We start from the raw sequence: 27,837 nt of genomic DNA, 5'->3' as shown, positions 1-27,837 counted from the left end.
TTTCGAAAGAGTAACTTGTAGCACCAGTGGCGCTTTTAACAAAAGGGAACAAGTCGTCTCATCGACGATCGACGTGGTAATCGAAGTGGTAAATTTTAACTTCAAGGTTACTAGCTTCACTGGACCGTTCTTCCTCGGAGGAACATCTTCTAGCAAATAGGTGGCCGACTATCGGTGTACGATGTTGCATCGACAAACAGCAAAGAACAGAGATTTCGTTGAAAGCATCTGGCCACGGAGTAGGAAAAGCAGCTACGTCTTTCGGTAAATGAACAATTGATTAAAAAATCCACTCTTAACGTGCACTCCGATGCGCCGAGCTAACCACTGAGATAACAACCGACGTCACGAGCAGAAGGTACCGCGTTAAATTTTGCCCAACGAGACGGTACAGCCGCTGATTCGATGGGTGATTTACAGGGCGGGCTGAACGGAACAAAGCATCGGAGCCAGAAGGGATGACGGCGTTGTTGCTGTATCTTCTGCCGAAAACCAGTCGCCGTTCCCAGAATGCCGTGGGTGATCTTAATTCACGAACATCGAGCCGTGAATAATTCAGGACGACGAAGACGCTGCTTTCGCGTGCTGCCGGAAAATCCGTAGCGAATGCAATCACCGACGAAAGCTCGCTTTATTCCTTCTTTCTCGCTTTATCTCGTGCCAGCTCGCGCCAACAGCGATCGTTGCCCGAGCAAACCTTCGAGGCGGCCAGAATCCTCGTTAAAAAGGGTACTTCTCGTTAAGAATCAACTTTCGATGGATCTTTTTCGTCGACATAAATATCATTAAACATTTGACTATGAAAGGTGTGTCAACTACCCCGAGGAAACAGTTTCACAACAATTCGAGCGCTTGTTTTCCTTCTATTCGACTTTCTGTAAAAAGCAAGTGGAGGAAAAGAAGTACGTCGCCCAGCATGCGCAAATTGATACTCGTCGATTATGGTCTGAACCAGCCGCCAACGCCTGACAACAGAAGGTTCCTCGTTGTCGGTTCAACGAGCACGCAGCTTCAGCATTTAACTGTAAGCGAAGAAAGATTCCGTGTCGATAGCAGAGGGGCCGTAGAATCGTTGAAATATCGTAAAACAGAGGATTTATTCGGTTTCGAGAACAGGTTTTTCCATCAGCCGGAAAAATCAAGTTCCGCCCTATCTCCAGGGTCTTCCCTCATAGGTAATTACCGATACAGTCGTATAAATAAGCGAGTATCCGATCACCGATACCCCGGTCGGTGATCCGGCTATGCCGAAGATAACCGAGATCGAGCCGAGAAATTCGTTGTGTGTGGCTGTTGCACAAAAGCGAACAAGCCGAAGGATCGAGTCGACGTACAGGATGGAAGTATTTTATTAGCGCCAGGTAACGATTAGTTGACTAGCTCGGAGACAGAAATAAATGCCGCGATCGCCACGAATCGCGCACCGTAAACTCTTCTGAAATATCGCTCGTCTGATATCTGCATTATGCATCGGATAGATATACAGGGTGTATCGTAACGCGTGGAATCCGCGTCGTAAGAACGCGTGTCCTGCCTGACCTTCTTTCCAAGTTACAGCCATTTTCGCGTTCCAGTAATCTGCAACTGCTCGCATAAATGCGTTAAGAACTTCCACAGGGAAGAGAACAAGCAAAATGTATAGGTTTAAATATAGCTCTTACCTACGGAACAACCCTGGCACGAGTAAGACCATCGAGTAAAACTGGGTGGAAGGTAAACGTCGAGGGTGTTACATATTTTATTATCGACAATGCAAATTGCAAACTGTGCAACTGGAACAAAGTGGACACATTGGAACATACTGTGGTCGAGTGTCCTCGATATAAATCTAAACAGAATTCTCGAGAAGGTATGAATATTACAAGTATCTTTTCTTTTCAAGAAGAAAAGCTAATAAAAGATACATACACGTGAGTAAAATCGTGCACGGGATTAAGATCTATCTGCGTGAAAGAATGAACAGGAAAATAGGCCTGCAAATAAGGGTGCGACGCAATAGGAGCAAACCGAAGGAAGCCAATCCGGCGAAGTAGATAACAACAAGAGACTACAACTTTAACGAAACAGTTTATCCACTGTATAAACCTAAGACACGATTTATTTGTACCGCAAGTTTGTATATAAATATTACTACTACTATTAACAAAGAATATTAAGAATATATGAAATTAACAGAATAAACAAAGTACCGCGATATACGAATGAACAATTACGTCAAACACGTTACAGAAAGAACACAGAATGGGTCGAACGCTTGCCGAAGAACTGCTCGCGAATAAAACGTAAATAGCAACAGTAGGCAAAGCGGGGAGGCGAACAGAACGCGCTACTTCGTACAGAGTGCGGCGAGAATTAGGGGCCAACGTGATACGAATTGCTAGTAACAGGGATAGGAATGAAACTCAAGAGGTACATCAACGCCGTATGAAATAGAAATCGTTGCTTATACATTTTTGCGACGTTGTTAAATAGTTTCTTACTTTTACTCGTAACCCACTTATTGCCGAAACTTGCAACGACCAAAAGTGCCAAACGCAAGAACAATAGGAATACAGAAAAATGTTTACGAGCAGCTCGTTCATTTTTATGACACGTGTACCATTCTTCTGTGTCCACGCAAACAGATAAATGAAGATGCAACGAAGCGTCGTTAACTGGCTGTCGTAACGTAATTTTACGATTCTCGATACGCTTGATCATCGCTGAATTTCCATTCTTTTCTTCTCCGTAAAGGATTTTCTCCATAAAGAATTCGTTACCCATTACGTTCCTTGAAAATGAAAAAATCATTAATAGTATTCGATGTTACGTGATCTCGTTCGTCGTAACAGCTAACTGGTTAATCAACGCCGAAGCATTCGTTTTTATACGTTCAGCATCTTTGAAAATATTTGATGAAATTCTAATTAAATTATCGCATAGGCATATATACACGGTGGTACGTCAAAAACGTTCTCTGTCGTTTCTGTTAAACGTCGTAACTATCTTCAGCTGCCAGGGTGTTATTCGTGACGATTAGAAATATTACGACCAGTCAAAAAAAGAAAAAGTCAATTACTTATATTCGCCAATTATTCAGAAAGGCTTACATTTTGCAGAGAATCGGCGACGAGAAAATTAATAAGACGATCAACAAGAGAATTAATCGCTTCGGATCCTTTTCAGCGGGAAACCTTTCCCCTCTAACGAGAATTCCACGAAATAAACGAACGCTAATCTCCGTTGGAGAAGTTTTACCAGCGTTCTGACACCTTCTTCTTTATTCTTGCCTCTAGCCTGCAACCCTAGCGTATGGCTGTTGCACGAGACGGTACTCATTCACTACGGTAGATACTTTAAATGCATTGCTTTCAGCGGATTATGTAACCGATCGTGCACCGTGCACGCGTATGTCACCGGATTTAGCGATGAAATAAATTAGCCTACGTTACGTGTCATTGATATCCATTCTAGACGTCATTTATCGATGTAAATCTTCTCGCGAGTGTTGCTCGATTTTTCCTTTAAATTAGCCGACACGTGCATTGGCCGTCGGTAGGATCGAGAGATAAACAGCGACGATATTTGTATAAATTTGTTATATAATACCCAGCACATTCACAGGGTGTCTCGGCTAGATGGGATCGCCTAAACCTCTGATATCTTTTGTCTCACCGGTCTTACGGCAGTTGAACAAATTTCCACAAACTCTTACGCGGGACCGGATCACATAGTTTAGCAAGAATACAGCGAATAAAGGATCACGTCGACTGGTATAAACAGATATGCAGAGTTCTATTTAAAAAATACCGATAACCTTGCAGTTTCCTCGAGAAAAAGAAAATTGAGAGAAGATTCTTTCCTCGTAAGTAGCCCAACTTTGTCCTGAGAAGGTTCCTTATACGATCGTAAACGAGGCAAATATCTTAGGCGATTTCGTTTAACCGAGACAACCGTGTACAACGATATAGGTAACGTTGCAACGTAGTAGCATTAAATTTTCTATTGATAATACATTCTTGTATAACACGGACAGTATGAATAATGTTTGTAGATAGATCTTTTTGCTGTTCGATTGACAACATATTTATGAAGCTCGAAGTATCGACAAAAAGTACAGTAGTTTATCTCATTGGCAAATGGAAATTTTGCTAGACACAAGATATCCCGAGGTTTTCCTGCCAAACGGTGTTAGAATATTTTCTACTTTGAGTATTATATTAATATTTTTTACGCAGATATATTTTGTTTTAATTTAATTATTCAAATGCTTATTTAGTCACTCAGACGATTTAACCTTCTGGATCGTATCAAATCTTTACAATTTTTAAGTAGATAATTTTGTAGCGCTATTTTAATTTTGAAAACAGGTTCGCGGTTACATTTGCAAAGAATTTTATTTCGTGCATCGTTATAATATACAATTATTTTCTTAAAAAATGCACGACCATAAGCCTTCGAGATTTGACCGAAAACAAAATTTACCCGGCAAACATTTATACGCGTGAAGAATTAATGGAAAAAATTAGTAGCGTACATTCCCTGAAGTTGTATGGAACGAGCAAGAAGTTTCCAATATAAGAAACATAATGTTTCCTATAGATGCGAATGTAAAGTCCTGTGATGTGCAAATCCTGTGTTTGTAAAGGCAATCAATATTTACGTACTGTGAAATCGAACGAACACAAACGTCAATTTACTTTTACGCTTTCTCGGCGGCAAGTTATTTCGTATGTTTCCCTTCGACTTCTTAGCAAAATATTTATTATTTCTGTTCATCGGATACTTTCATCAGGCCCATACATCCGTACGAGTGCGTCGCTGCTATAATACTGTACTATAATACGCTACTATGATATGCTCGAATGGAAAACTCTGGGACACCCCGTACGTGTAAGATTAATATCCCACACGAATCTATTTTAAAAGCGAAAAATATCGTTACATATGTAAGCATATTTGTATTTCGATTTTACTTCTTAATACGAGCTTCTGACAAATGGAACTATCGTAATGAATTCCACTCGGCTATCTACAAGATACTTGTTGTACGTTGTACATGTACCTTACTAACGAACTGAATAAAGTCGCTGACAAATGTAACGAGATAACACCTGACTGCGTTGAAAGGATAAGGAAATCAATGGCAAGGTGGTCGCGATCCTATATCAAAATGCAAAGTCATTTTCAAAGCAAACCTACTTCCTGGCCTCCTTACGCCACCTCTTTCGTATAAAGATACACAACTTATCTTTTTCCCTTTTCCCTCTTCTTTTTCCACGCGCGTACTTAACGATTGCGTTTATTTGCCGAAGAAATAGGAATTAGCAAACGCGTATCGGTGATCGAACGAATGCAAGTTAATACGCGATATAAACAGATTTGTATTCTTATATTTCAGAACGTAAATCGTACATACAAAGTACAGGCTAACGTAAGACGACTTGAAGCTGAGAAGTTGACTCGGATAAGGAGCGCGCGTTAAAGGAAACGTTCATACGTAGTATTAAAACGAATCTACTTCTACGTCATAAATTCTGATTATATTTTGCATTAATCGGTTACTTTTCTAGATACATTCTACTTATGTAAATGTACAAATATATCGATATGTTCTTAGGAGTTGGCTACAGGCAAACTTGGTACATTATGTAATGCAATATTTACGAAGGATCTCGATGCTTACTATTTACTATTCACAAAGTATTTCGGCTACTAGGAATTCGATCGATCACAATCGCTATCGACGACAGACGTAATTTAAGCGACAGTTCGATTGAATTTGTGCCAATCTATAGGCAATGCTACGAAAGAAACAGATACATTTCTCAATAATAATTTACGAGTATAATCCATTTGGAAGCTTAGAAAACTAGATACATGAGATTTCTCCGAATTGGCAGTAAGCGTGAAGCGTGCTAACTAGATGTTTGTGTACTTCTTTCTACGTGAAAGGAAAGTGAACCACTTATAATAAAATACGATCCTGTGTCAGGCTCGCAAATGATAAAATATCCTTAAATCCGTTGAAAGTAAAAAATTTATGGATATATCGATCAACGCGTTTTAACTTACTCGTGTCTAACTCGTACCTTACTGAAACTCGTACCTTATTTCTTTCACCTAAATAATACGGAAAATAAAATAATGTACGATACCAGAAACGACAAAGGACAGCTTTCGAAAGGAAGATACAAGAAGAACAGTGAATTCCTCGTACAAACCCAAATACAAAGACCTGAAAGAGCTGAGAACGTTGAATACTGTGCACGCGCGAAATAAACCTTCGAACTAGAATCGAAAGAACCCTAACGCGGATAAGATTGGCAGGAAGAAAACAATGGAAAGTCAACGGGCTAAAATATCACGATATATAAACGAAGAAGGACTATGCCAAACATGTGACAGGATAAAACCAGCATCAGTGGGACGCGTACCAAAAATAAAAGTACCCGATACACTTGAATGAAAAATGTACGCAGGCAGAAACAACAGGCAAATTGCAAAGACGAACATCGAGAAGGATTTTGTAAGGAGCTCGTTTGGGACCATGCGATGTTAATTACTAGTAATAATAATGATAATGGCCAACGTTAGATGGAAAGGAAGTACAAAATCATGATGCAGCGTTGCGACACAAACGTTCTGTATCTTTACTTAGAAAGGAGTTGCTGTGCACTGTAACTTCTAGAATTGCATTCGACTATCTTTCTTCTAGCTTTGTAAGGATTGGGTTACTTGTACAAAATGTGCATGTTCGTGAAATGTTGGTGGAAAGTTAGACGTGAAAGGAAGGATTTGAGAAGATTAGCCTGCAAAGTGCACTCATGTGTATCGCACAGAACGTTTCAAATATTCTATATATTCTTTATTACTCCATCTACTGTACATCAATTTATCGATTTGTTATTAAACCGTTGGTGTTTCTGCTTTGAAAATATAGCAAAATATGCAAATCCATAAACCTTGGATATTTATGCAATTTCATACTTCTAGGAAGCTAACTATGAAAATGGAGTCTACGTAATCTGTATCAGCTACTAACTAGCATAATAAATATTTTACTTCGAATACATTAGATATCTCTGAACATTGTGTGCATTCTATGTCTTTATGCATATTTAGATTTCCAATAAGTTCATAGACACTCACAATCTGTGAATAAAATACGCGCAGAGGCATATGCAGAAATATTGAGAATACGATAACACACGAATTTTTATTATTTAGGCAGCACGATTATAGTTTGGATTACGGTAATCTACGATTGTGATTTAAGTCGCAACCAACTGACTATTTATCGATTGCATATAATTAATCCGTAATCTTTATCAACTAAAACTTTGAATTTCGCGCGAACATGTCTTAATCTTACTCCAGCTGCGTTATTCAACTCCTGTTCGTTTCCAATCATTTGACTTATTAATTTATTCTATCAGAGACTTTCCCCCTTGAGATTACAGGTCGGTTAGAATCGCTCGTGGCGTGAGAAGAGAACGCGACAGAGAAGCGTCTGTCATATGGGCGAAACAATCGTCTGCAATTCACTATATAGCACGAAACCGGTTCTACGATATTAGCGAAACAAATAAAGAAAGAGAAGCGTGATTTACCTGCCGACAGTTCCAAGACTCCCCTTCTTCTTGTCAGGAAGACAATAGTCCGGGCTTTTCGTGGTGTACAACAGATTATCGTGATGATATAGAGGCGGTAGCCTGCCTCCTGACCTCGGCCGAACTTCCGCCGCAGTTGCGTATCTCCGAAGCAATCGACTTCCTGCGGCTGCTGGCCCCGAAGAACCAAGACCTCTCCAACAGGTACGCACGCTGCACGAGCCGGAAACTCCGTGACATTTGCATTCCAGGGTCAAGGATTGTTCCACTGCCTTGTAACGATTAAATACACAGAGATCACACGTGAATTCTGTTAACTCGTGTATTTCTTGTATTTTATTTGAAGCGTACGAACGAATAATTGAAATTCCTCAGTGAGGCTCGGAGTTCGTTCGAAGAGAGGAGACATAGCTAATTGATATAGCAAATTGCTCGATCCAAGTATTTGCTTTTCACGGGAAAGTTCATATTAGCGCGGAAAGATGTTGCGTCTTTTTGGACAAGATCCAACAGCTTGGAGCTTTATTAACGTGTTAATACGGTAATTTAGTTTGCCGTGTATCAGCTTTTCCTTTCGTTTTCGATCTTTTCTCGTTTCTCATATTTTGATCCAAAGTACAGCTTCTACGTTTCTAATTATGCTCTGAAATATATGAATTTGCGTAAAAACCCTCAGTCTAGTAATTACCACGTATTTCCAAAACCGAAAAAGCTACACAAATGAAACGTATAATGACGAAATGATTATCGGTATGATCATCGTCGATGCGAAACGAATCCAAACCCTCCGTCTTCCTCCTGTTCGTCGCTTTAAATTAATACGATTATTTCAATTACCCTTCGACCCGCCCGGTTGTTGTGCATGTTAACAGCGTGCATAAACTTCGCGGTTGCACCTGTGCCAGGAGGAGTGGCGCCTTGGAGAAATCTCTTGGCCATCCTGGACGCCGATCTAACGTCGTCGCCGCAGCCACCCCATTTGAACGAGTTCTTGGCAGAAAGTGTGCCGAACGAGAGCGACGTGGCGGTGAAGGACGATGGTGAAATCAAGGCGGACGGTGACGGTGGCTCTCTTCGTGGTGGAGTGGCGCAGGAACAAGCCGCTAGACTGCCCAGAGCGCATCCTCTCGCTAGCCTCCAAACTGCAGCTGCAGCCGACATAGCGTACACGAATGCTTGTTCTCTGGTTCCTGTTACGGCAGATCGCAAAATACGTCTCTTGCATTTAAGAGTTCTCTCTTCTTTTCTTCCGCGGAGAATTCTACAGACCCTTTGGCTTTGATTCTATCTGACTTGATTTTCTAGCTACTCTGTCATTTCGTTGTAGGATCTTAAATGGAGCAAGGTTTGATATAATTTTTCGTTAAACGTAACCCAATACTTACGACAGTGTACCTTTCCAACAAGTATAACAAATAAATTATAACGACTCGGTATCCTGATTCGTTGCTTGCATCCTCGTCGCAAACAAAACCTCGCCGAAGCCTGTTCGAGCTAATGAAATTCGTTATAAACTCCCGATAAATCCGGACTTACAGAGAAAAAAGGAACGAAAGAAGAAGAAAGCTGAATGAAAACGTAGCAAGCCGCCGAACGTTCTCTCTTGCAACGGGCATTGTTCGGCTTGTCCATTGGCAAATTTGCTTAACAAGCTCGCGTTTAATTCTATTTTCGTTACATAAGAAGCTTTGCCGAGGCTGCTGCTAAGAGCAAAGGTCTTCCGATGAATTGGGTCGAAGGTCGAAGCGACGACGCTACGATTTTCTAATAAGAAATCTCCGAGGCGGGCAATTAACGTGGCAAGAAGTAGAGTCTCTCGAACGACCCCGAATAAAATCGGTAATGGTACGGTCCGTGGTGCCTTTAGAGGTCGCCATTCACGGTCTCTCCTCCAGCCGGTTTGAAATAATTGAAGGAAAGCTGATTAGCATAGCGGCAGCGAAAGGGCGGCTTTTCCGCTCCTCCGATACGTATCGAGCAACCGTGTGTTTTTCATCGCCACTGCGAACCTCACGGGCCGAAGCTTCTCGGTTTTCTCATTAACGAAGGATCGCTTCTCTTGCCCCGAGGGGAACACTTTTATTTACAATATATAATTATCGTCAAACGGCCAACAGTTAATCCGACATTCGCTGGCAACCGCTGCCAGAAAGGAAGGAAGCAGCAGCTTTGATAATGACCACTAATTGAGCCGCTTCTTCGAGGCCTTCCTTCCTATTTAACCTGATACGCTTCGCGGGATATACGATCCTCGTTTTCAGGCTCGTTTGACGTTTCTAGAAATAATTTTTCGTTCTACCGGGGCCCTCGAGAAAGCTTTCGCACAAGAGCACAAAGAATCGTCTTGTTCGAGGGCGTCTAATCCTAATTTATTCTCCTCTTCCGTTTAGAAACATCGATCGTTCAGTGGAGCCTGAGCTTTTCTAATCCGATGCAGCTACGCTTTCGAATTGAACTGTGCTTAAGAAGTTTCTCAAATTGTACGGGTGTCTTTGCTTAAGAGAAGCTAATGATTACTCGAAGGCTGATTAGAAGCGTGGCTTCTAGCTCTAACCGCGTTAGCTTCGTTGAACGAGAGAGGAATTTTTCACGTAGCTACGCGTACGAAATAATCGCTCGTTTTACTTGCTTCCTCGAGCGATGAACGTGACGATAACGATACAAGTTGAGTAATTGACGCTTTTCTACTTTAGACTTTTTAGTTTAAATTAATTGCCTGAAAGGTTTACCTTTCTTCGTTTCGTTGCTTTTCTAGGAAACTAACGCGACCGTATGAAAGGCAAATAGGGATTATAGAATAAGGATCTTTCGCAGGAATGGACCGACTTTGCGCGGCTCCACTTTCATATTCGTGTAAATTCATATCTAGGAAGCGATTTCCAAGAACGATAATACGAATAATTTCCAAGTGAAAGAGAAGGATTTAATGTTGGCAACATGTTCGTGTCAACTCGCGAATCTTGTTCACTTTCTCTGATCAGCCAGTTCATGCATTAACGAAACAAATACATCACGACAGCTCGATGTATCGCCCCGAACCGTATCGAATCGTCGTCGTGATTTACCTACGCCTCTGACAGAATTTAGTATGCTAAATATTACAGTCAATCAGATATATATAGCCATATACGTGATCGAAGGATTTTCGATTAAATTCCTTCTGGAACCCAATAAGTTATAAGACATGGATATTTCCATGGAAATAAAGAGACACGTTGTTTGCCATATCGTGCCATGTTACGTAACATTATCTTGTTCGATCTAAAACGTATGCCTTAAAATTCCATAGAGTATTTATTTATCGCATCTAGAAATTTTTCTACCTTTTCTAAGATGAAGCGAAATTTATGGGAAAGTAAACATTAAGCAAATACGTAAGAGAGTATCGTGCTTCGCAAGCATGTACGTCGTGGATTCCGGTTTTTCGCTCGTTATTACGTTCGTGATCTTGAGCGATCTTAGACGACCATAGTTACGATCTTCTTCGGAAGGGCTACGATCATCTGTGTTCAGAAGTACACGGTTCCGTTGAAAGAAGACGAAGATGGCCTTCGAATCTTCTTCTATCACCAAATACCAATGGCTCGTTCGAAATCGAACGACTCTCTTCCATCGAAGATTTCTTCTTATCTCGAAAATCGAAGGAGAAGAATTAAGTTTAGCCGACTGTTCAGCCGCCTGAGAAACGCATCCTCGACAGCATCATCGTCCTCTCTCTTCCAATAATTCCTCTCGATTTTCTCCACGCGTTGTTCCAACCGCATTTCATATTTCAGCGAGCATCTACGACTCGATATCTCTTTTCGCGTCAATGTCAGACGAAATAGAATCTTCGATGAGCCGGGAGGGCAGCTTCGTGACTGGCCTCCGCGGTGTTAAATAAAAGGTGTCGAACATCCGACATAGAACGTACCGGTAAGTAATTCAGGCGTATAATCCGGCGCACGCTCGATGCTGCTGCAATTCCATCTACGATGTCGAAATGCTTGCTGGCATACCGTCGATGTATCCCTGGCCGCTTGCACCAGGCTGGCCATAACGTCCGGCGTCGCTCTGCACGCCCTTGCCTGCTTCCTCTCCAAAAGGCCGGAGCTTTTCGCGCTGGTGCAGGCCTCCCTCGTCCACGTGTAGCCATCTCCGGTACGACCGAGAGCCCTGCAATTAAATGGCTGATGAAACGTCGATGATACGTTTGAACGAAAAGGGCAGCACGAGTGCTCGATGGTCTGAAGCTCTGCTACCACTGAAGCAACTGCGAGAAACTTTTTGTCGTCCGAGACAATTTTCCAACAACATTCTGTTCGCACGGAAGAAACATAATCCGGGGAACATGTAGGTTTCGTTCTAGGAACGTTTGTTCGTTTATGCCCGTCATGTTGCAAATCGAATTTCCCGCGGAATTAAAACTTTCGAAAAGGGAAGCTCCTTTTGGATAAATAGAATTTATTTGCTCGTAAAATGTTCGCGACAAGGATAGAGGACGTATCTGTCGCTCCAAATTGAACGATAGCAGGGAATACGTTGAAGGAACGCGCCGTCGAAAGCAGAGAAACTGAGGATAATGTATTAGAGTACTCGTCCAACCCCACCTACGTTTACCAAACGTTTCTCTTCAACCTTGCAATACCCATCCACGTCCGAACGATGGTCACTCTCCGCGTTATAGCCTACTCGCCATCCGCACACGTGAAAAGGGCTTCACCCTCCATCGTAAATCCGCCTATGCCCAAACAATTCTTACCCTCGCTACGAGTCGACATCCTGAATCGAAGGTCGAAGGACGAAGAGGTCACGCAGTCAATTTTTCAAAGGACGAAAAGAACGATTAGCTGCGACAACTGGTTCCAAACGTATGGATACACGTGTATCACGGGTCACCTAATTTATTTATTTTATCGCTGCTATTTATTACCACTGTTATTTTGTATAATTAGTATATCATTGCGATATATATAATAATACGACGAAATAAAACGATGGGATCGTCTTTAATATCCACGTGTAAACTAAAGTTTCCCGGAAACATACGCGTGCTCGGACTACCCCTGCGTACCGGTCACGTCCGGTAGCGACAGGCTGTGAGGTGACCGAGCGCGACGTTCGAATGCCCGACTAACGGTTCGCGGGCAATGAAACAGAGCGCGCCGAGTTTAAGGAAAGGAAAGAAAGGTCCGTCGATAGCAAACAATTCTGCGTCGTTGAGTTTTCCTTGGTCGTAAAATAGTCATCGATTGCTTCAACCGCGATATTTCTGAAGATCCGACGACTTTACGACGCTGTTGTTGGTTCGCGACAAACGTAATTTTCCTGTCCTTGATGCTCGTCTTACCGCGAGCCTCGCAATCTACTTGGCTTCGCTCGTGCCTCGAGTTTATCCTACGACGAGTATCTCCGCGCGGAAGTGGCGAAGGGATGCAGCGCGTAGGACGCAGCGAGCGAACAAATCTCGAAAATGGAAACTTGAGGTTGAAATTCACGGAACGGAGGTGGTTCTATCGGACGGTGAGTCGTTCGCGCCACGGTTCGAGCAGAGGGCCGTAAATCAGGGGTGAATTTCGAAAATTATAGGGCGTGAAGCTGAAAGGTGGCTTTAAGCGGCGCGGGTGGATACGTGCGCCGCGGCGCAAACCGTACCGAGGATAATTACGGACACCTGAAAGTCGAAATGGCTCGGGCACGGGATACGTCTAGACGTAACAGCCCTGGGAATGGCCGGCTCGCCAACCCCGTGTCAGCAGCCTACCCTCGAAATTACCCTATCAAAAGGCCGTACCTCTAATTCATTATTCCGTCGCCGATCGCGCCCGCTGCTGTCGTTTCCAAGATGCCATTCGCGTTATGTGCTCGTCCCCGTTCATGACGCTCATACACCGGGACAATCGTAAATGCTCGCGTTCCCCATTTCTGCGGGGATTTACGTCCTTCTTGGCTTCGATATCAACTAGACATCCCCTCCTTCTTCGTCTGCCACGCTCGTTTAACGATCAACTCGCTGCACGAAGCCTCGTTTAGATTAAACAAGTTATACGAATTCGAATTAACGTTATACCGCCTCACGAAAGCAGTCGAACGGTTATCGCGGCAAATCGAGTTTATGCCGGTGTTTATGCAGCGTGTGCCGGCTGACGCGACTCGTTATTTCTCCGCTGTTTGCGACGATGCTGTCCACCTTACTACGAATGACGACCAAATATTCCCAAAATACTTTGTTTTTATAGCGAAACCGAAGTTACTTCGGACCAAATCTTGTTTCTTCTCTTTTTTTCTTTAGAGGGGGCTAGGTCGGGGTTGTAGGAGACTTTAGGACAAATTCGACGAAGCATATTACTTTGTTTTAACGCCTGATCAAATTTCATCGCGCAACAGCATGTTCTACTCTTTCGCAGAAGTTTGAGCGAGTTGTCGTTGTCAAAGTGGCTGGATGTACCAATCGTATATAGAGAAGATCGTGTAATATGCATTCTTGAATTTCTCTTACAGTCCCCTATAATCTCGTGAAAAATAGTTCTAAGATCTGACAATGTTCTTCGACGTAAGATCTTTAGAAACGTTCAGATTTTATTGTCGATATTTAAAGTTCTCAGCATTGTATCGACGATAACGCTGAGAATCTGAAATATTGGTAACAATATCAAATCATCTAAACGCTTCTTAAGAATATTCTGAAAACGCGTGTAATTCGCTGAAACGTTAAAACGATAATGTCTAGTGAAATTACTCTTAAAAAGAAAAGAAAAAGGAAAGATGCCGTGTTATATTTGTGCGAGGTTATTTATCGCCTTATGCGAGAGTGACACGCACCACCAATGAAAGGGGACTTTTTTGTCAATGGAAAAAGAAGGAAGCGAATTTATTTCACGCGTCAAGCGCTTCGGAACGGAACCGAGGGACGCATTCCTCACGCATGGCTCATTAAATTCACGCACACTGAAATAAGGACGCGCACGGAAGACCAACCGACCATGTTCGTGCCCTGCTCGCCAAATTGTTTGCCTAATTTTTCATCGTCTCCTCGCAAAAAGATAAGCAATTTCAGTGGCCATTGAACTTTCTCCGATTCTGGTTTCAAGCTACTGGTACAATCGGAATTCATCGGAAATATATATTAAAAGAAACTCGAAAAATGCTCTCAGCGTTTTACATCTTCTTCGATTTTTTAAAAAAATACGATAAATATTTGGTTGCCCCAAAAGATTCTTTCGTTTTACAAGGAAATAATAGATGCACAACATTTTTTGTTTTAATGCAAACGAAACGTATCCTACGACAGCCAGAACACGATTAGGTTAAGTTGTCTACAAGACGACAGCCAGAGAACGATTAGGTTAAGTTTACTACAAGACGACAGCCAACCGAGCTTGTAGAGGTTAGAACAAGTTTCTAATAAATAATACTGTATCCAAAGACATATTCCAAGTACAAATCGAGCAATATAATATCATATTATATACAAATAAAATTATTAGTAGGAATGTCATAGGTAATATAGCGTATATTGCGAGATATTGAAAACTTAATTTATCTCTGATTGCAGTTTCATATAATTATTTCGTGATACTCGTATTTCATACTTCTTTTATGTCTCTTTGTTTTGTACGTACCGTTAAAATCATTCTCTTTCTTGCAAAATTGAAAGACGACTGAGACGTAAAAATTAAAGTAGCTGTTCCACATCGGGCTAACCACTTTTCACGCAAAGCTTCAACGTCGTGATACATTTTCTTCGTGTTTTTATTTACGTACTAAAAGTGCATCGCGTTTGGCTGCAGGCTTGGAACAAACTAAGACAAAGATAAGAAAAATTACAGGCATTGGTGTAACCTAACGGAAACAAATTCAAAGGAAGACAGATTCGGCGTTCAACAAATGACACTTGACAGATTTTCCGTACAATTATGTAAATTGCTGGTCTGAAACATGCTGCTTGATAGACAGCAATTATTTTAATGCGAGTGTGAGGTTTGCTCTCGATTAATTTCTTTTTTTTTCATTACAAAATATGATTGACAGAACTAAAACAAGCAGCCTGCAACCCTCGTCAATTCTTCGTTCCATTTAATTATAAATTATAGATATATATATGAAATAATTTTTAATTAAAATTTAATTAAACCTCAAGTTGATATACGTACATAAGTTTCATTTGACAGCTAAATAATGACATCTAATAATTTGGAGAAAAATCAATCGCTTATGCAAATAAAATAAATATTACTTAAACCACTATTTCTCAAATATTTTACTTAAATAACGTTCAAGTTGAAAACTGCTCTAACGTTGGATAAAACAATACACGCAAAGAAAGCATTATTATATTCACTTTGTTAATTTTCTTCTTCTTAAGCATATTCTGGCGTAATAAATCAGACAGCATATTAACAGAACGTTCTAGGACATAAAGGATACGTGCAATTGGCTTTCTCAATTTCGATCATGAAACGTGCGTTGATAAATCATTCGCAGTGGTAAATACTACGACAGAAACTGTCCGATATCCAATTTGCAACGATCGCGCTTAGATTTGTTACGAGTTATTATTCACGTGCGGCGTATATCATGTCGGTAACCATTTCAATTAGCCAATGAACGCATTTTCGAGGCACTTTCAACAATCGCGGCGAGGTCTTGTCTCGCGAGACCACCTAGTACGCAACAAGTCCGACTACTTGTAGAAGGTGTCACGAATGAAGAATATATCGTTTGCCATTCATCTTGTTTCTTCGCAATCACCGAGGTTTATATTGATGTATCTACTTCCTTTAAGAGAGCCGTGTTCGGTTTTACGTTACTTCGCAAAACGTACAACATCGTTTATAAAATATTCGAACACTCTAAGAAACTTTTCACGCGTACGAGAGAGTCGTAGAGCGTCAGCCGAAGCTTGTCCTCGCTTCTACTGTTAGTTAACTACACTACAGGAGGAGAGTTAAATGCATACTGGTATACTCTTCGATATTACAAGAGTTCCAAGACGTTTACGCTGGTCTTCCCTATGTAGTCTTCAATTATCCAAATATTACAATTATTCGGCTAACGCTATAGAAATTCCCACGAATATTACCACCCAATCTCAGCATTATGTTGAACAGCAGCTTAATTTTCTCGAAAACCGACAACGAGCGTATCCAATTATAATAACCAGTTTACCCGCTAAAACGCGAGACGTAAACGCGACGACGTGAGCGAATTCGTGCGAATAATCCGCGTGGAAGGTATGCTACCGGTTCGCTCGTTTCCTCGGAATCGATCGGCAGCCGCGAGCTTTCTCGCAAAATGCCTCCTAAATTATAGAATCCTAAATTAGCCGGGTGGAAGAAGAAAAAAAAAAGAACGTACCCATAAATTGGAGGAGATTTGGCCGGCCTCCTATACGCGATCCATTACGTGGAAGAGTGTATATAAGGACAAGCTTATACTCCCGAGGAAGTTCATGGTCGTTCACGGGTGTGTACATTCTTATGAAAATGCGGCGAGCTTCAATAAAACTCCGTGATGTACGTTTCGAAACGACCGAATGGACAAGTACCTCCGATGTCGGATGCAATTTCGAAATTCGTTTTGACTGGTGCAATCGTAAAGTGGCGTTTTTACGGGGCTGATAATAGGTCGGCGCCTACGATTCCCAACCGAGGACCTCTCGTGTGCGGCCACCAGCCCGTTTTCAACCGAAGAGGAAACGAAACTGAAGTAGCCCTCGAGTTCCATTAATATTACAATTCCGGATGCAGTCATTTTCACTATTTATAGTTGTTTTATCTACCTCGTTATCTACACTGACTCGCCAAAATATTTGGACATTTATCATAGAAAACATTTGCATTCTACGCTTTCTATAAAACATTTTGGAAAGAAGATATTAAGAAATGGCCGTTTATGTAACTCCTTGCGAGCGTGAAATTCTTGCACAACGTTTAGGAATATCTCTCAAGCAACACAAAATGTTCAACGCTTATCCAAAGTATGAAAATGAATGTTGAGGTTAATTTGTACAATATAATGGATAATTGACTTTCATGATTTCTGTGAAATACGCATACTTCTGTTAAATATCTTTCAATTTATATCTGTTTTTTAGTACTTGTCTCTCAATATTTGTGTCAAATCTCATAACAGTGCTAGGATGTATCGTATAATGTACATAATATATTCATAAAAGGTATCTACAAGTATTCAAATACTTTTAAGAGCCTGTGTGTAATCGTTATTCCTCTTACATTACTCCTAATTTGGAGAATTTTTCATGATCAAACGTTGAAATAGTATTTCAAAATTGTGTGCAAACTTAGATGAAGTAAGATTAGGTTTCATCAAAGTACAAAACATATATTAGGGTAATAGATACATTATAAAAGCTCGTCATACAAGTTGGAAGGACAGAAAGAAGTTTTATAATTTGAAAAAAAGTTCACAAGAAGTTTATAAAAAATATTCCTATAGAATACTTCAATTTGTTCAAGTTTCACAAAACTATAGTATCTACACAGAAGGAAAAAATAATAATGATGAAAAGAATATCTAGAAACTTCTTGGAATCCCTTCTCAGAGTCATAATATGAATTTAATAGAGTTTACAAACACAATATGTACAAATGAGATAACAAAACATGTTCAAATAGATAACTTGAACATTTTCAAGTAAACATTGTGAAGTATTACATGATAAAGAGATACGCTTGTTTTATCAACAAGCTATTATATCATAAAAGCCATCAAACTTAAACATCAAGACAGACCTCTAAATTCACAATGAAAATTTTGTAAAATTCTGTATTTTTGCCAGTGGAATACCACAAATGGATTGTTAAAGAATGTCATTGTCGAATCTAAGAGATCGTCTATCTGCAAATTTGACGGCTTTTATTAAACAACGTATTAATAGAAACGCGATTGAGGCTCGAAGAACCAGAAATATATTATCTAGTGATCATGCAAATTTGAAATCTGCAATCTCAATTTTGTTTCTCTTTACCGTGTAATACTTTTGAATTTTTCGAGTTTAAATCGTATATCTGCACTTGCTAATTATCCTGTCACTACCTGCTTCGTAAGCTTTTTCCCGCCACGCACAGTTGCCTTCTAACCTAACCTCGCTTTTATTCCTTATGTTTTTCCTACTTACCTCCTGCTTCCTAGTACAGAATCTATCTTTCCGCCTTTCCGCAATCATATTCGCTGTTTTTTGCATCCACTTCTAGCTTGTATTCCCTTTTTTTACCCTATCTATCTCCTTAATTATTCAACATTTATACTTTACTCTATCCACGCACACGACTGTACACGCTATACACACTCTACACACTATACCGTTAACATATACAATGTATTAATAAAAACATGATTGAAACCCAACAAAAAATTGTAAATGTGACGAAGCTGAAATTATCTTGTTGTAGTTGAACATGTTAATAATTCGTATCATTTTACGTATTCAGAGAAATCAAGGTGAAAAAACATTTGAAATATCGTAATTCTCCATATTCGGTAGCAATCGATAGTATCGATACTTTCATCGATGAACGTTCGTTACGTTTGAGAATTCTTGTGGGAGGATCCGTGCAAAGATATACATTATAGATTTCTAAATTGGTTTTGACATATAGATCATAAAATACGATGTTTACAAGCTTGATAATAGCCCGGGTTTCCGAGGTTCTTTGAATACTTAAAAACCGATTACCTATAAATTTGTGAGCCCATAACTATTTGATGTCTCAAGGAATTCTGCCGCCATTGGGTAACGTAAATATTAATAGTCTTCTATAAATTAATTAATATAGTTGTCCAGGATAATGTTATCCACTTTTAATTATGCAAATACCCATACGTTCTTACTGAAGCTTGTATTCATAAAATTTACACTTTCGTAGAATATAGTTGCAGTGGACATTGTCGTCTTTCATTACTCGAGGTCTTGTGATATAAATCCTAAGAAATCAATATAAATAATTACAAATTGAATTGAAGAATCATGTTTGTTACATGCTTTTCCTAAGAAACTCCTGCATCGTGTTATATTAATACATACATAAATATTATGTAAATATATATATATATATATATATATTGATAAGCTTTGTGTATATATGTATGTATGTACACACACACACGCACGCACGCACGCACACACAAAGCTCTTGCAATTAAGATGGCTGCCTATTCATGCTGTATAATATTTTTTTACTAAATATATGTATGCAGCAAATATCTTGTAGTTTCTATATATATTTTTAGATCAGCTGCAAATTGTACCAACACATATAATCATAGCGGATCTGTCCCACTGGAGTGATAATGAAGTTTCAAAATATTGTACATAACACACACAATATGCACATAAAAGTTTCCTGTGGTGGTGAGTGTTCAAATAATGTCATAAGATATCATACCTAGAAATCTATCTCGTCCTCTAAATATCATAACAAATAATGTCATAAGCTATCATACGTAGAAATCTATCTCGTCCTCTAAATATCATAACAAATACATTATCTTGAATATTTTATAGATTTTCATTTATAACGAGTATTCTATACATTATTGATTATACATTTAAATTAACCATAAACATATAAGTATTGGCAATCTACTTAGTACAATGTATCGTTTAATATAATAATAATTGTACGATGATAATCATTCTAAACATTAAGAAACATTAATTTGATAATATTATAAATAATATAAATACTAATAATTATTTAGGTTAGGTTAGGTCTCTTACAGTACATGTATCAGAATATTATAAGCGCATATAAATAGGGTTCCTACCGCATGAAGGGTATCTAATTACATGATAATACCTCCTACGTTTCGCACAAGAATCATGCAACAGATGATTTACGAGAAAACGGATCGACGATACGTATAGCACACTTACGTGCGAATTTTATAAATAGCAACATCCACGCGATCTTGCACCAGTCCGACGTTAATCAGGATACTGATGCAAATTATTATAAATCGATCGTTAATCCTCGTTCGCAACGAGCCTCCTGTCCAGATCATTTTACAAGTGGCAGAGATTGCGCTGAAAGAACGGCAGAGATGGTTCTATAGCATAAAAACGATTGCTGATCTTGATCCAAATGATAGATGAACGTCTTCGTTCGAATCGTTAGATGAAGCATCCTCCGGTTGCTTTCGATTTCAAAATTACGACGCGAGGAAAACGAATTCACAAATATTTTGCTTCGACGTGTATCACGCTGTCATAGTATTGCAAATGCTATTCAACTGTCTTCTTAAGTTTGCTTCACTGTGAAACTGGTTTCTAGGTGGTTTGTTTAAAAGCAGTTTCGTGAGAACTGTTAACCTCTTCAGGGACAAATTTATTGAGATCAGGAACAGATTGTAATTTTATTTTTGCGTAAAAAAAATATTATTCTTCGTATTTCATTGTATATTAATAACATATACTTTAGCAAAGTTATCAGACAATAGGGATATTCTATCAAATATTACTTTCATCAAAGTGCTCTTATAAAATGTGCTAATATTTTTATTGTTTGTTTATGTTCCGCAAGTGATATTTTCAACAGTCTCCATTAGTATCGAGTATGAAGGCACAGCAAGTAGAAGAAAGTCGTACGACGAATGAACATTGTTATATAATTCTACAACTTTTTAAAGTATCGCTTCTGAAATACAAAGTGAAAGATCTATCTGACCACTATAGAACACACTTCTGCAACACCATTGTACAAAATTATCACTGTAACCTTATATAAGAGCTCATCGGATGGAGATCAAGCGTATCAAATTTTCTCCCGAGCTGAATGCTTGCCTGTGAAAAGAAAGTCCCTTCGTGAGGGCACAATTAACGGGCGAGGCTCATATATTTCCTTTCCAAGAAAGGTCGGCCCGACAAGAGCACGCATCTTTCATAGGGCTGGACGTGACAGGATCGATGTTGGATTCCGGGCTGTATAGCGACAAAAACAAATCGCGTTGGCGACTTCCGAGATCGCCGTTCGATTGCCCCCGCTAGGCGGTCGGTGTCGATGATTATAAACAAAAGAAAAGGGGGGGGGCGCCCAGATGATGGGCGGAGGGCTGTCGGAATGACGGAGGGGAGGCCTCGAGGAGAAAGAGGCTTCTTGGAAAGGACGTTTATAAATCACGAATCGCAGGCAACCCCTAATCTTCCACCCTGTTCGAGCCGCGCTGTCTTCCTCTCGTACTTTTCTTCCCCATTCCACTCGTATTTTGGTTTTGCACGCGAAACCACCATCACTCCTCCATTCATCATCCGACGGCGAGCAGCGTTCTCTCTTTCTGTTTCCGCTTTTCCAACCCCTCTCAGCGTCCCCCATGGACGCGCCCGATGAAATTCGCCCCGAATCACAGGACAATTAACGTCACGGCGTGCAGCTACGTGAAATAAAGGAGGTTCGAGCGATCCTACGATCACGTCTGTTGCCGCCTGAACGATAATGGGATATCTTCATGGCTCGCGAGCAACGGCTAGCAACACTAGGATTTCGTATGTAAGCGTCAGATGCGCCATCTACACGTACATTTGATAAAAGCGACCCAGCCAGATCGTAAAATCGGCCAGTTAACGTTTACAATTTTCCGTGACGTTATATTCGCAACTATCAAGTCTGATTCACACTAGCGGTCAAAGGTGCGGTCACAGGTCACGATCAATCAAAATCTAGGATTTGACCGAGGCATTCACACTGTACGATCAGAAGCAATCAAATCTCGTCGCCAGTCACTCTCATCTTTATTCGTTCGCTCGGACAAGGAACAAATGAAACTCGCGTTAATCTTTTACGAGGATGCATAAGATGGCGAATGAGATACGTTTGCGGTAGTAATGCGATGAGTGGAAATGATAAATGGAAGTAATTGCGATAATTGCGTGGCCGTAGAAGTTTCCAGGTCGTTCTTCTCTATATCCATCCACCGTTTCATCTTGTCAGATGTATCGTAATATTTTTTTCCCACTGAGATCATATAGTTCGTTGCAATTTCCTGCAAATTCGATTAGATGCTCGTTCTTCGTGCTCCTTTCCGACTTTTGACGGTGATCTTGATCCGGCGCCGCGGTCGACAGATTTTCATTCGACTCGATCGAACCGCCTATTGCGGCTGTCCTCGTTGGATTACGTGCAGGTGATTTTGACCGGTGCTTGACTTGGCGTAATCTTACCGTACCGTGATCGCTAGTATGAATCTAGCTTTAATCCTTAACGGTAGAAAGGCTCCGCTATGGGCACATCATACTCGTATATACCATAGAAAACGAATGACTTCACATACGAAGGGAGCATATGAAGAATTTCTATTTTTATTTCCATTCATCGTCATGTTGTATTCTGTTCGACGATCGCGCGTGTTTTGTGTTTTGCGCCAACGCAAACCAATAACGTGGCGTCTTACCTTATACTTTACCATTTTAGCTTCATGCGAAGAGGCATCACGAGGGCCAGCAGATATAATTTTCGTAAAGCGTTTGAATATTTTTGTAACGCCATAGCTACACGTTTCTTATTCGCCGTTTAATGTTTCATTAACTCTAAGAGATCGATAAGCGAATTAAATATTCATATTAACCGGAGATCGCGCGCACTGATCTGATGTATCTTTTTAATTATTCTTATATTTACTCACGATATAAACCAATTATTAGAAACATCGTAGCATGCGGATATTTTTGCGACAGATTATATTTTTAGCAAGATTATCTGCCTGTAAAAAGGAATAAAAATGTCATAATACGTTTCTATTTATATTCCAGAAGCTGCAATTTTATGACTCATCATTGTGCGATATATACAGATGATCTTTTAGTTATGGCTAGATTAATCGCTTCTAATCAATTCTACGTGACGCTGTTGTGAAAAATTGTAAACTTCGATCGCTGGCCAATATTACGACTATCGCTGTCTTCGTACGTTCACTGCTTCCAGCTAGACGCAACGGTTACACGACCAGATGGAATTTTCTATAAGCATCAATTGTATATGTCTGGATATACAGTTACTCATGAAAATACTCAAACACTTGCCACAGACAATTTTTACGAATATATTATGAGCGTTGTATAAATCCTTCTGAAATTTCAATTGCTTCGTAACGAGACACCACTGTCGTGACTACGATGGAAGAAACAGTTTCGGTATTTGATATGCGATTGCTTGATAAGATGTTGGCTTTTAAAACTGCTCAACTTCTTGTACGAAAAATATAAAATACGACTTATCCCGTCTTTGCCCTGTACATTCTTCGTACATTTTTATATATTCATGTATATTTCATATTTTATATATTCGTACGTATCATATATCTTAAGATTTGTTCTAAGCTTAATCAGTCTAATCAAGCGAACGTGAAATCAATGACAGTGCCGATAGAATTTCGAAATGTTTCACACAGCGCGAGTGATACATACGTAACAAGTTTCTACAAATGTTCGAATACTTTCATGAGTTACAGTCAAACCTCTGGCATCCGAACATCCATTATTCGAACGTTACATTATGTACTACCCGAACGTTTCACTAGCCAAACGTCCTATTAATGGAATAATATTTCTCGCTTGTGTCATTTACTACCAAGTGTCCTTTCTATAGTTTTATATTACTTTCCTACTGCTTCGGTACGAAGCTAATATCGTACATATAATATGATCAAAAATAATTCAACGTAGTTTAACGCATTATAAAAATTTGATTTAGCAGCAAAAGAGACCTAGAACTTATAAATAATTTAAAAAAATATGACATCTGCGTTATATCGTATTCTCCTTAATTGTTCTTCTATCGTTGGTCTTATGAATAATAATCATAAACAGAGACGTGGGTTCTATTATTCGAAAATTCCCTCGTACCAACAGTTAGGTGTGTCTCATTAATTCGGATACTGGAGGTTCCACAGTACTATAAATACGTCAAATTATAAATGCGTGTATATAACACACTGTATCTGACATATTAGAATAGAAAGAGAATGGAATCTTATAGAAAATGCCGTCATAACGATTCGTTCGTTCGCCCGCGGAAGAACCGGCCATGATTCATAAGAAATTGGCCTCTGGAATGAAGAGAATGATCGGAGGGGAAGCATAGGATTAATTGGTACGAAGAATGGGAATTAAGGCAGGAATCGACGAACGTAGAAGGTTCCGTGAAGCTCCTTCGCAGAAGATTAATCGCACGGAATATTTGGTAGAGAAAATGGAAGCGAAGGGAATTAGACGATTGTTGATTATGTTTAATGAATTTTGATCCTTCTTTCTTGTTATCGATCTAGCGTAGCCGAATTTCTATAGCTGCGAGAGAGACGAATGTAAATTGCACCCAAAGCCAAACGTATCATTAAGACGAAAGAGATTTGTACGATCAAGATGAATTTAACTGTTTCGAGTATTAGTCGGCTGTTGCACGAAATTTCATTACTCTCGTTGATTACGTTTAATGAATTCTAATCCTTCTTTCTTGCTATCGATTTAGCGTAGTCGAATTTCTGTAGTTGGAAGAGAAACGAATGTAAATTGCGCGCAGAGGCAAACCTATCGTTAAGACGAAGGTGATTTGTACCATTGCCAAGATGAATTTATAATTGTTTCGAGTATTAGCCGATGGTTGCACGAAACTCCATTATGTTCGTATCATAATGTTTCTCAAGAGTTCACGATTGAGAAAGAAAAGGTTCACCGGCGAGCCTAAATTCATTTTGTCAAAGAAGGTACAATAAATATTCGCACTCTCGCGGTTATTCGATGATCTATATCAACAAAATACACAGGATGATACGAGTCAATTTCCTATTGTAATTGTTAATACTTTTACGTGATTTTCTATATGAAAAATTTTACGTTATCGCGTTGCAAAATTTGATTTCTATCGCGAATCGTCTTCTTATTAATTCCACGTATATCTCGTTGCGTCGTATTCGTTTACAATATATTCCTGCTGTAATCGTAGTAGCAAGATACAGAAAACAATAACGGATTGATCCAGCAGATGTCCAGCAAATCAAAGTCGTCATTATCTTCTTTGGATGTACATTGTACATACTACATGTTGCGTACGTTGTAAAACATGTTCATCTTTATCATGCCATTGTTCCAAGTATCTCGTTACCATACAAGATCCAATTTTCACCGCGAATAGCAATAAGTTTGAAGAACAGATCCTGTTCATTTCTTCCAAGTAACGAGCTGGCTATCTCCATTCCCCTAAGCTTCTTATTTATTTTCTTTAGCCTCCCTATATGAGACAAGTGATAGAATGACTTACCTTCGTTTGAACGGCCATTTGTCAGTCATATATTATTCTCGTTGCCTGCTACGTATTATTTTCAGTAATATTTCTTAGAACGCTGTTATCGATGGTGTGTCACAGCTCTTCTTTCGTCTCATTTTCAAACAAGAAACCATCGTATTTCCGAAGCTACCAAATCAGAAAGTCTCTTCCTCTCGGTTAATCATATTCCTGCCAATTTCTCTTTAGTCTCTTCGATCGTATACTTTTTCATACTCCAAGTACCTGCTATTACGGATAGCAAAACTGCAGTTGCTATTGAACGTAACGATCGAACATTTCGAAAGAGGCGTTTCAACGTTGGCGTCACACCGCGAACACGGAGGAATCGGTAACGAGGAGATAAATCGAAACTAATGCAAATTTCACGAAACCTAGGCGTCGTTACACATGGCAACGTGTTTCGCAAACGTGCAAACATCGTTATAAAATATTTTCATAGGAATTTACGAGTCGGCCGGAGTACAAGGGACGGCCTGATAAACCTAAATTCGATGCATCACACGTAAGAGAAGTTCGAACGTGTAATAAATCCTCGTTGAGACTTATTGTTCCTCGGGGCCCCATGGCGCGGCCAAGAAAACAAGCAAGAAGGAAATCTTTATAATAGAGTAAAATGATCCTCCTTGCTTCGCTCCCATTCTTCTCCGCGCGTACGTACATCTCGGCTGGTAACCTATTTGTTTCTCATTAGCGGACCTACATTAATCTTTCGATTCCTCCGGAGACCCCGTGAACAAATGTGAGAACACCGGGGCTGCTTGTTACCGAACGATTCATGGCAGCTTCGACAGAACAGAGCTTTTAGACCTCCGTTTAAATTACTTTACACAGGTATCCGGTGTAGAGCATACTTGCAAGCATAACTTATCTCGTAACTGATTAACGACTATAATACGCTTCCCATAAAAATTGGAAGCTTTCGTTTCGTCGATAAAATTTAATTAACAAATTATAGCTTTTAGATGAAACGCTGTTCAGATCGTAGCTTTTTTACGTTATTAAATATACGGGATTTATGTAGTTTACTCGTATTCGTTGTAATTTTTTAGACTACTGTACCAGCTATAGTTTAGATAGATAGGTTCTTTGATTAGGAGGTGTTTTAGATTTATAATTCTTCAGCTATCGTTTAGATCTTCCGGCGTAAATTATTGCGTGTAAAAGCTCAAAGGTCAAACAGATTTTTTCATTTTATATTCCAGAAACGATATCTTAAAGAAGTTTAACCAATATCACGCATCCTTTTTAAATATCGTTTTTGGAATACAAAGCGAGAAATCTATTTGGAGACTTCTAGATATACCAATAGTTTCTCGATTATAGCCTAGACGATAGTCTCTTACATTAAAATTCCTTCTTTCGTCTAAATTATTCTAGAGAAAAGCTGTAATATTTTCTTCGCAGTCGTGTTGGATAAAGTTTGAACATCGAATGAACGCATGTTGTTCCGCAAGAGAATTTTGCGCGTGCTTAAGATAAAATCTAGACGCAAGAAGCGATTAAGAAATCGTATTGTTACTTACAACCACTTGATGCACCTGCCATCGTGAATCAGCAACAGGAACAAGAGCAGCCAAGCTTTAGCACCGCTTCTCTTCGTTACCGTCATCTTCATGCACTTTACATTCTAAAAGACCGGCATTCGTTCCGCTGCTTCGCGCATTAGAACTGCTCTATCAATTGTCCAATGTTCGACGACTGTCCTGGCACGCGCGCGCTCTTTCAGGGACCACTGTGTTTCTCTCGATGATCGGTGGATATCGTAACGTAAAATCGCGCTACCTTTGGCGATCCATCCATCTTCGACGAAGCCAATGAAAAAATACTCCAAGATCTCCGATCAATGGAATCGGTGTAACGACCGAACCGAACTTCGCTTCCAATTATTCCGCTCTCGATGTAACTCGGTTAAACGCTACTCTAAATTGAAAGAAATGTTAAACAGAAAGAACAATGAGAACTGGTTCGGA

The 27,837-nt window shown here is 39.8% G+C and overlaps 1 protein-coding gene across 5 annotated transcripts in view; it reads right to left on the bottom strand.

Moving 5' to 3' along the window:
- Positions 1-27,837, bottom strand: part of LOC132915045 (protein Wnt-11b-2-like) — a 30,341-nt gene that overhangs the window by 1,986 nt on the left and 518 nt on the right. Inside the window, exons 2-5 of one of the 5 annotated variants that reach the window (XM_060974679.1) lie at positions 27,391-27,787; positions 11,506-11,747; positions 8,430-8,782; positions 7,593-7,864 (exon numbers count right to left, since the gene is read on the bottom strand). In XM_060974679.1, the coding sequence (XP_060830662.1) occupies positions 7,593-7,864; positions 8,430-8,782; positions 11,506-11,747; positions 27,391-27,482 (959 nt within the window). In that variant the 5' untranslated portion in view covers positions 27,483-27,787. Of the gene's footprint in view, positions 1-7,592; positions 7,865-8,429; positions 8,783-11,505; positions 11,748-13,365; positions 13,770-15,193; positions 15,339-18,711; positions 18,908-20,469; positions 21,045-27,390; positions 27,788-27,837 lie in introns of those variants that run through there. The other 4 variants (XM_060974678.1, XM_060974680.1, XM_060974682.1 and 1 more) reach the window with 4 other exon arrangements.

Source organism: Bombus pascuorum, chromosome 16 (assembly GCF_905332965.1).
Source record: "Bombus pascuorum chromosome 16, iyBomPasc1.1, whole genome shotgun sequence".
Classification (NCBI taxonomy): domain Eukaryota; kingdom Metazoa; phylum Arthropoda; class Insecta; order Hymenoptera; family Apidae; genus Bombus; species Bombus pascuorum.
Note: the sequence above shows the minus strand (reverse complement) of the source record. Positions and strands in the feature narration are given on the sequence as shown.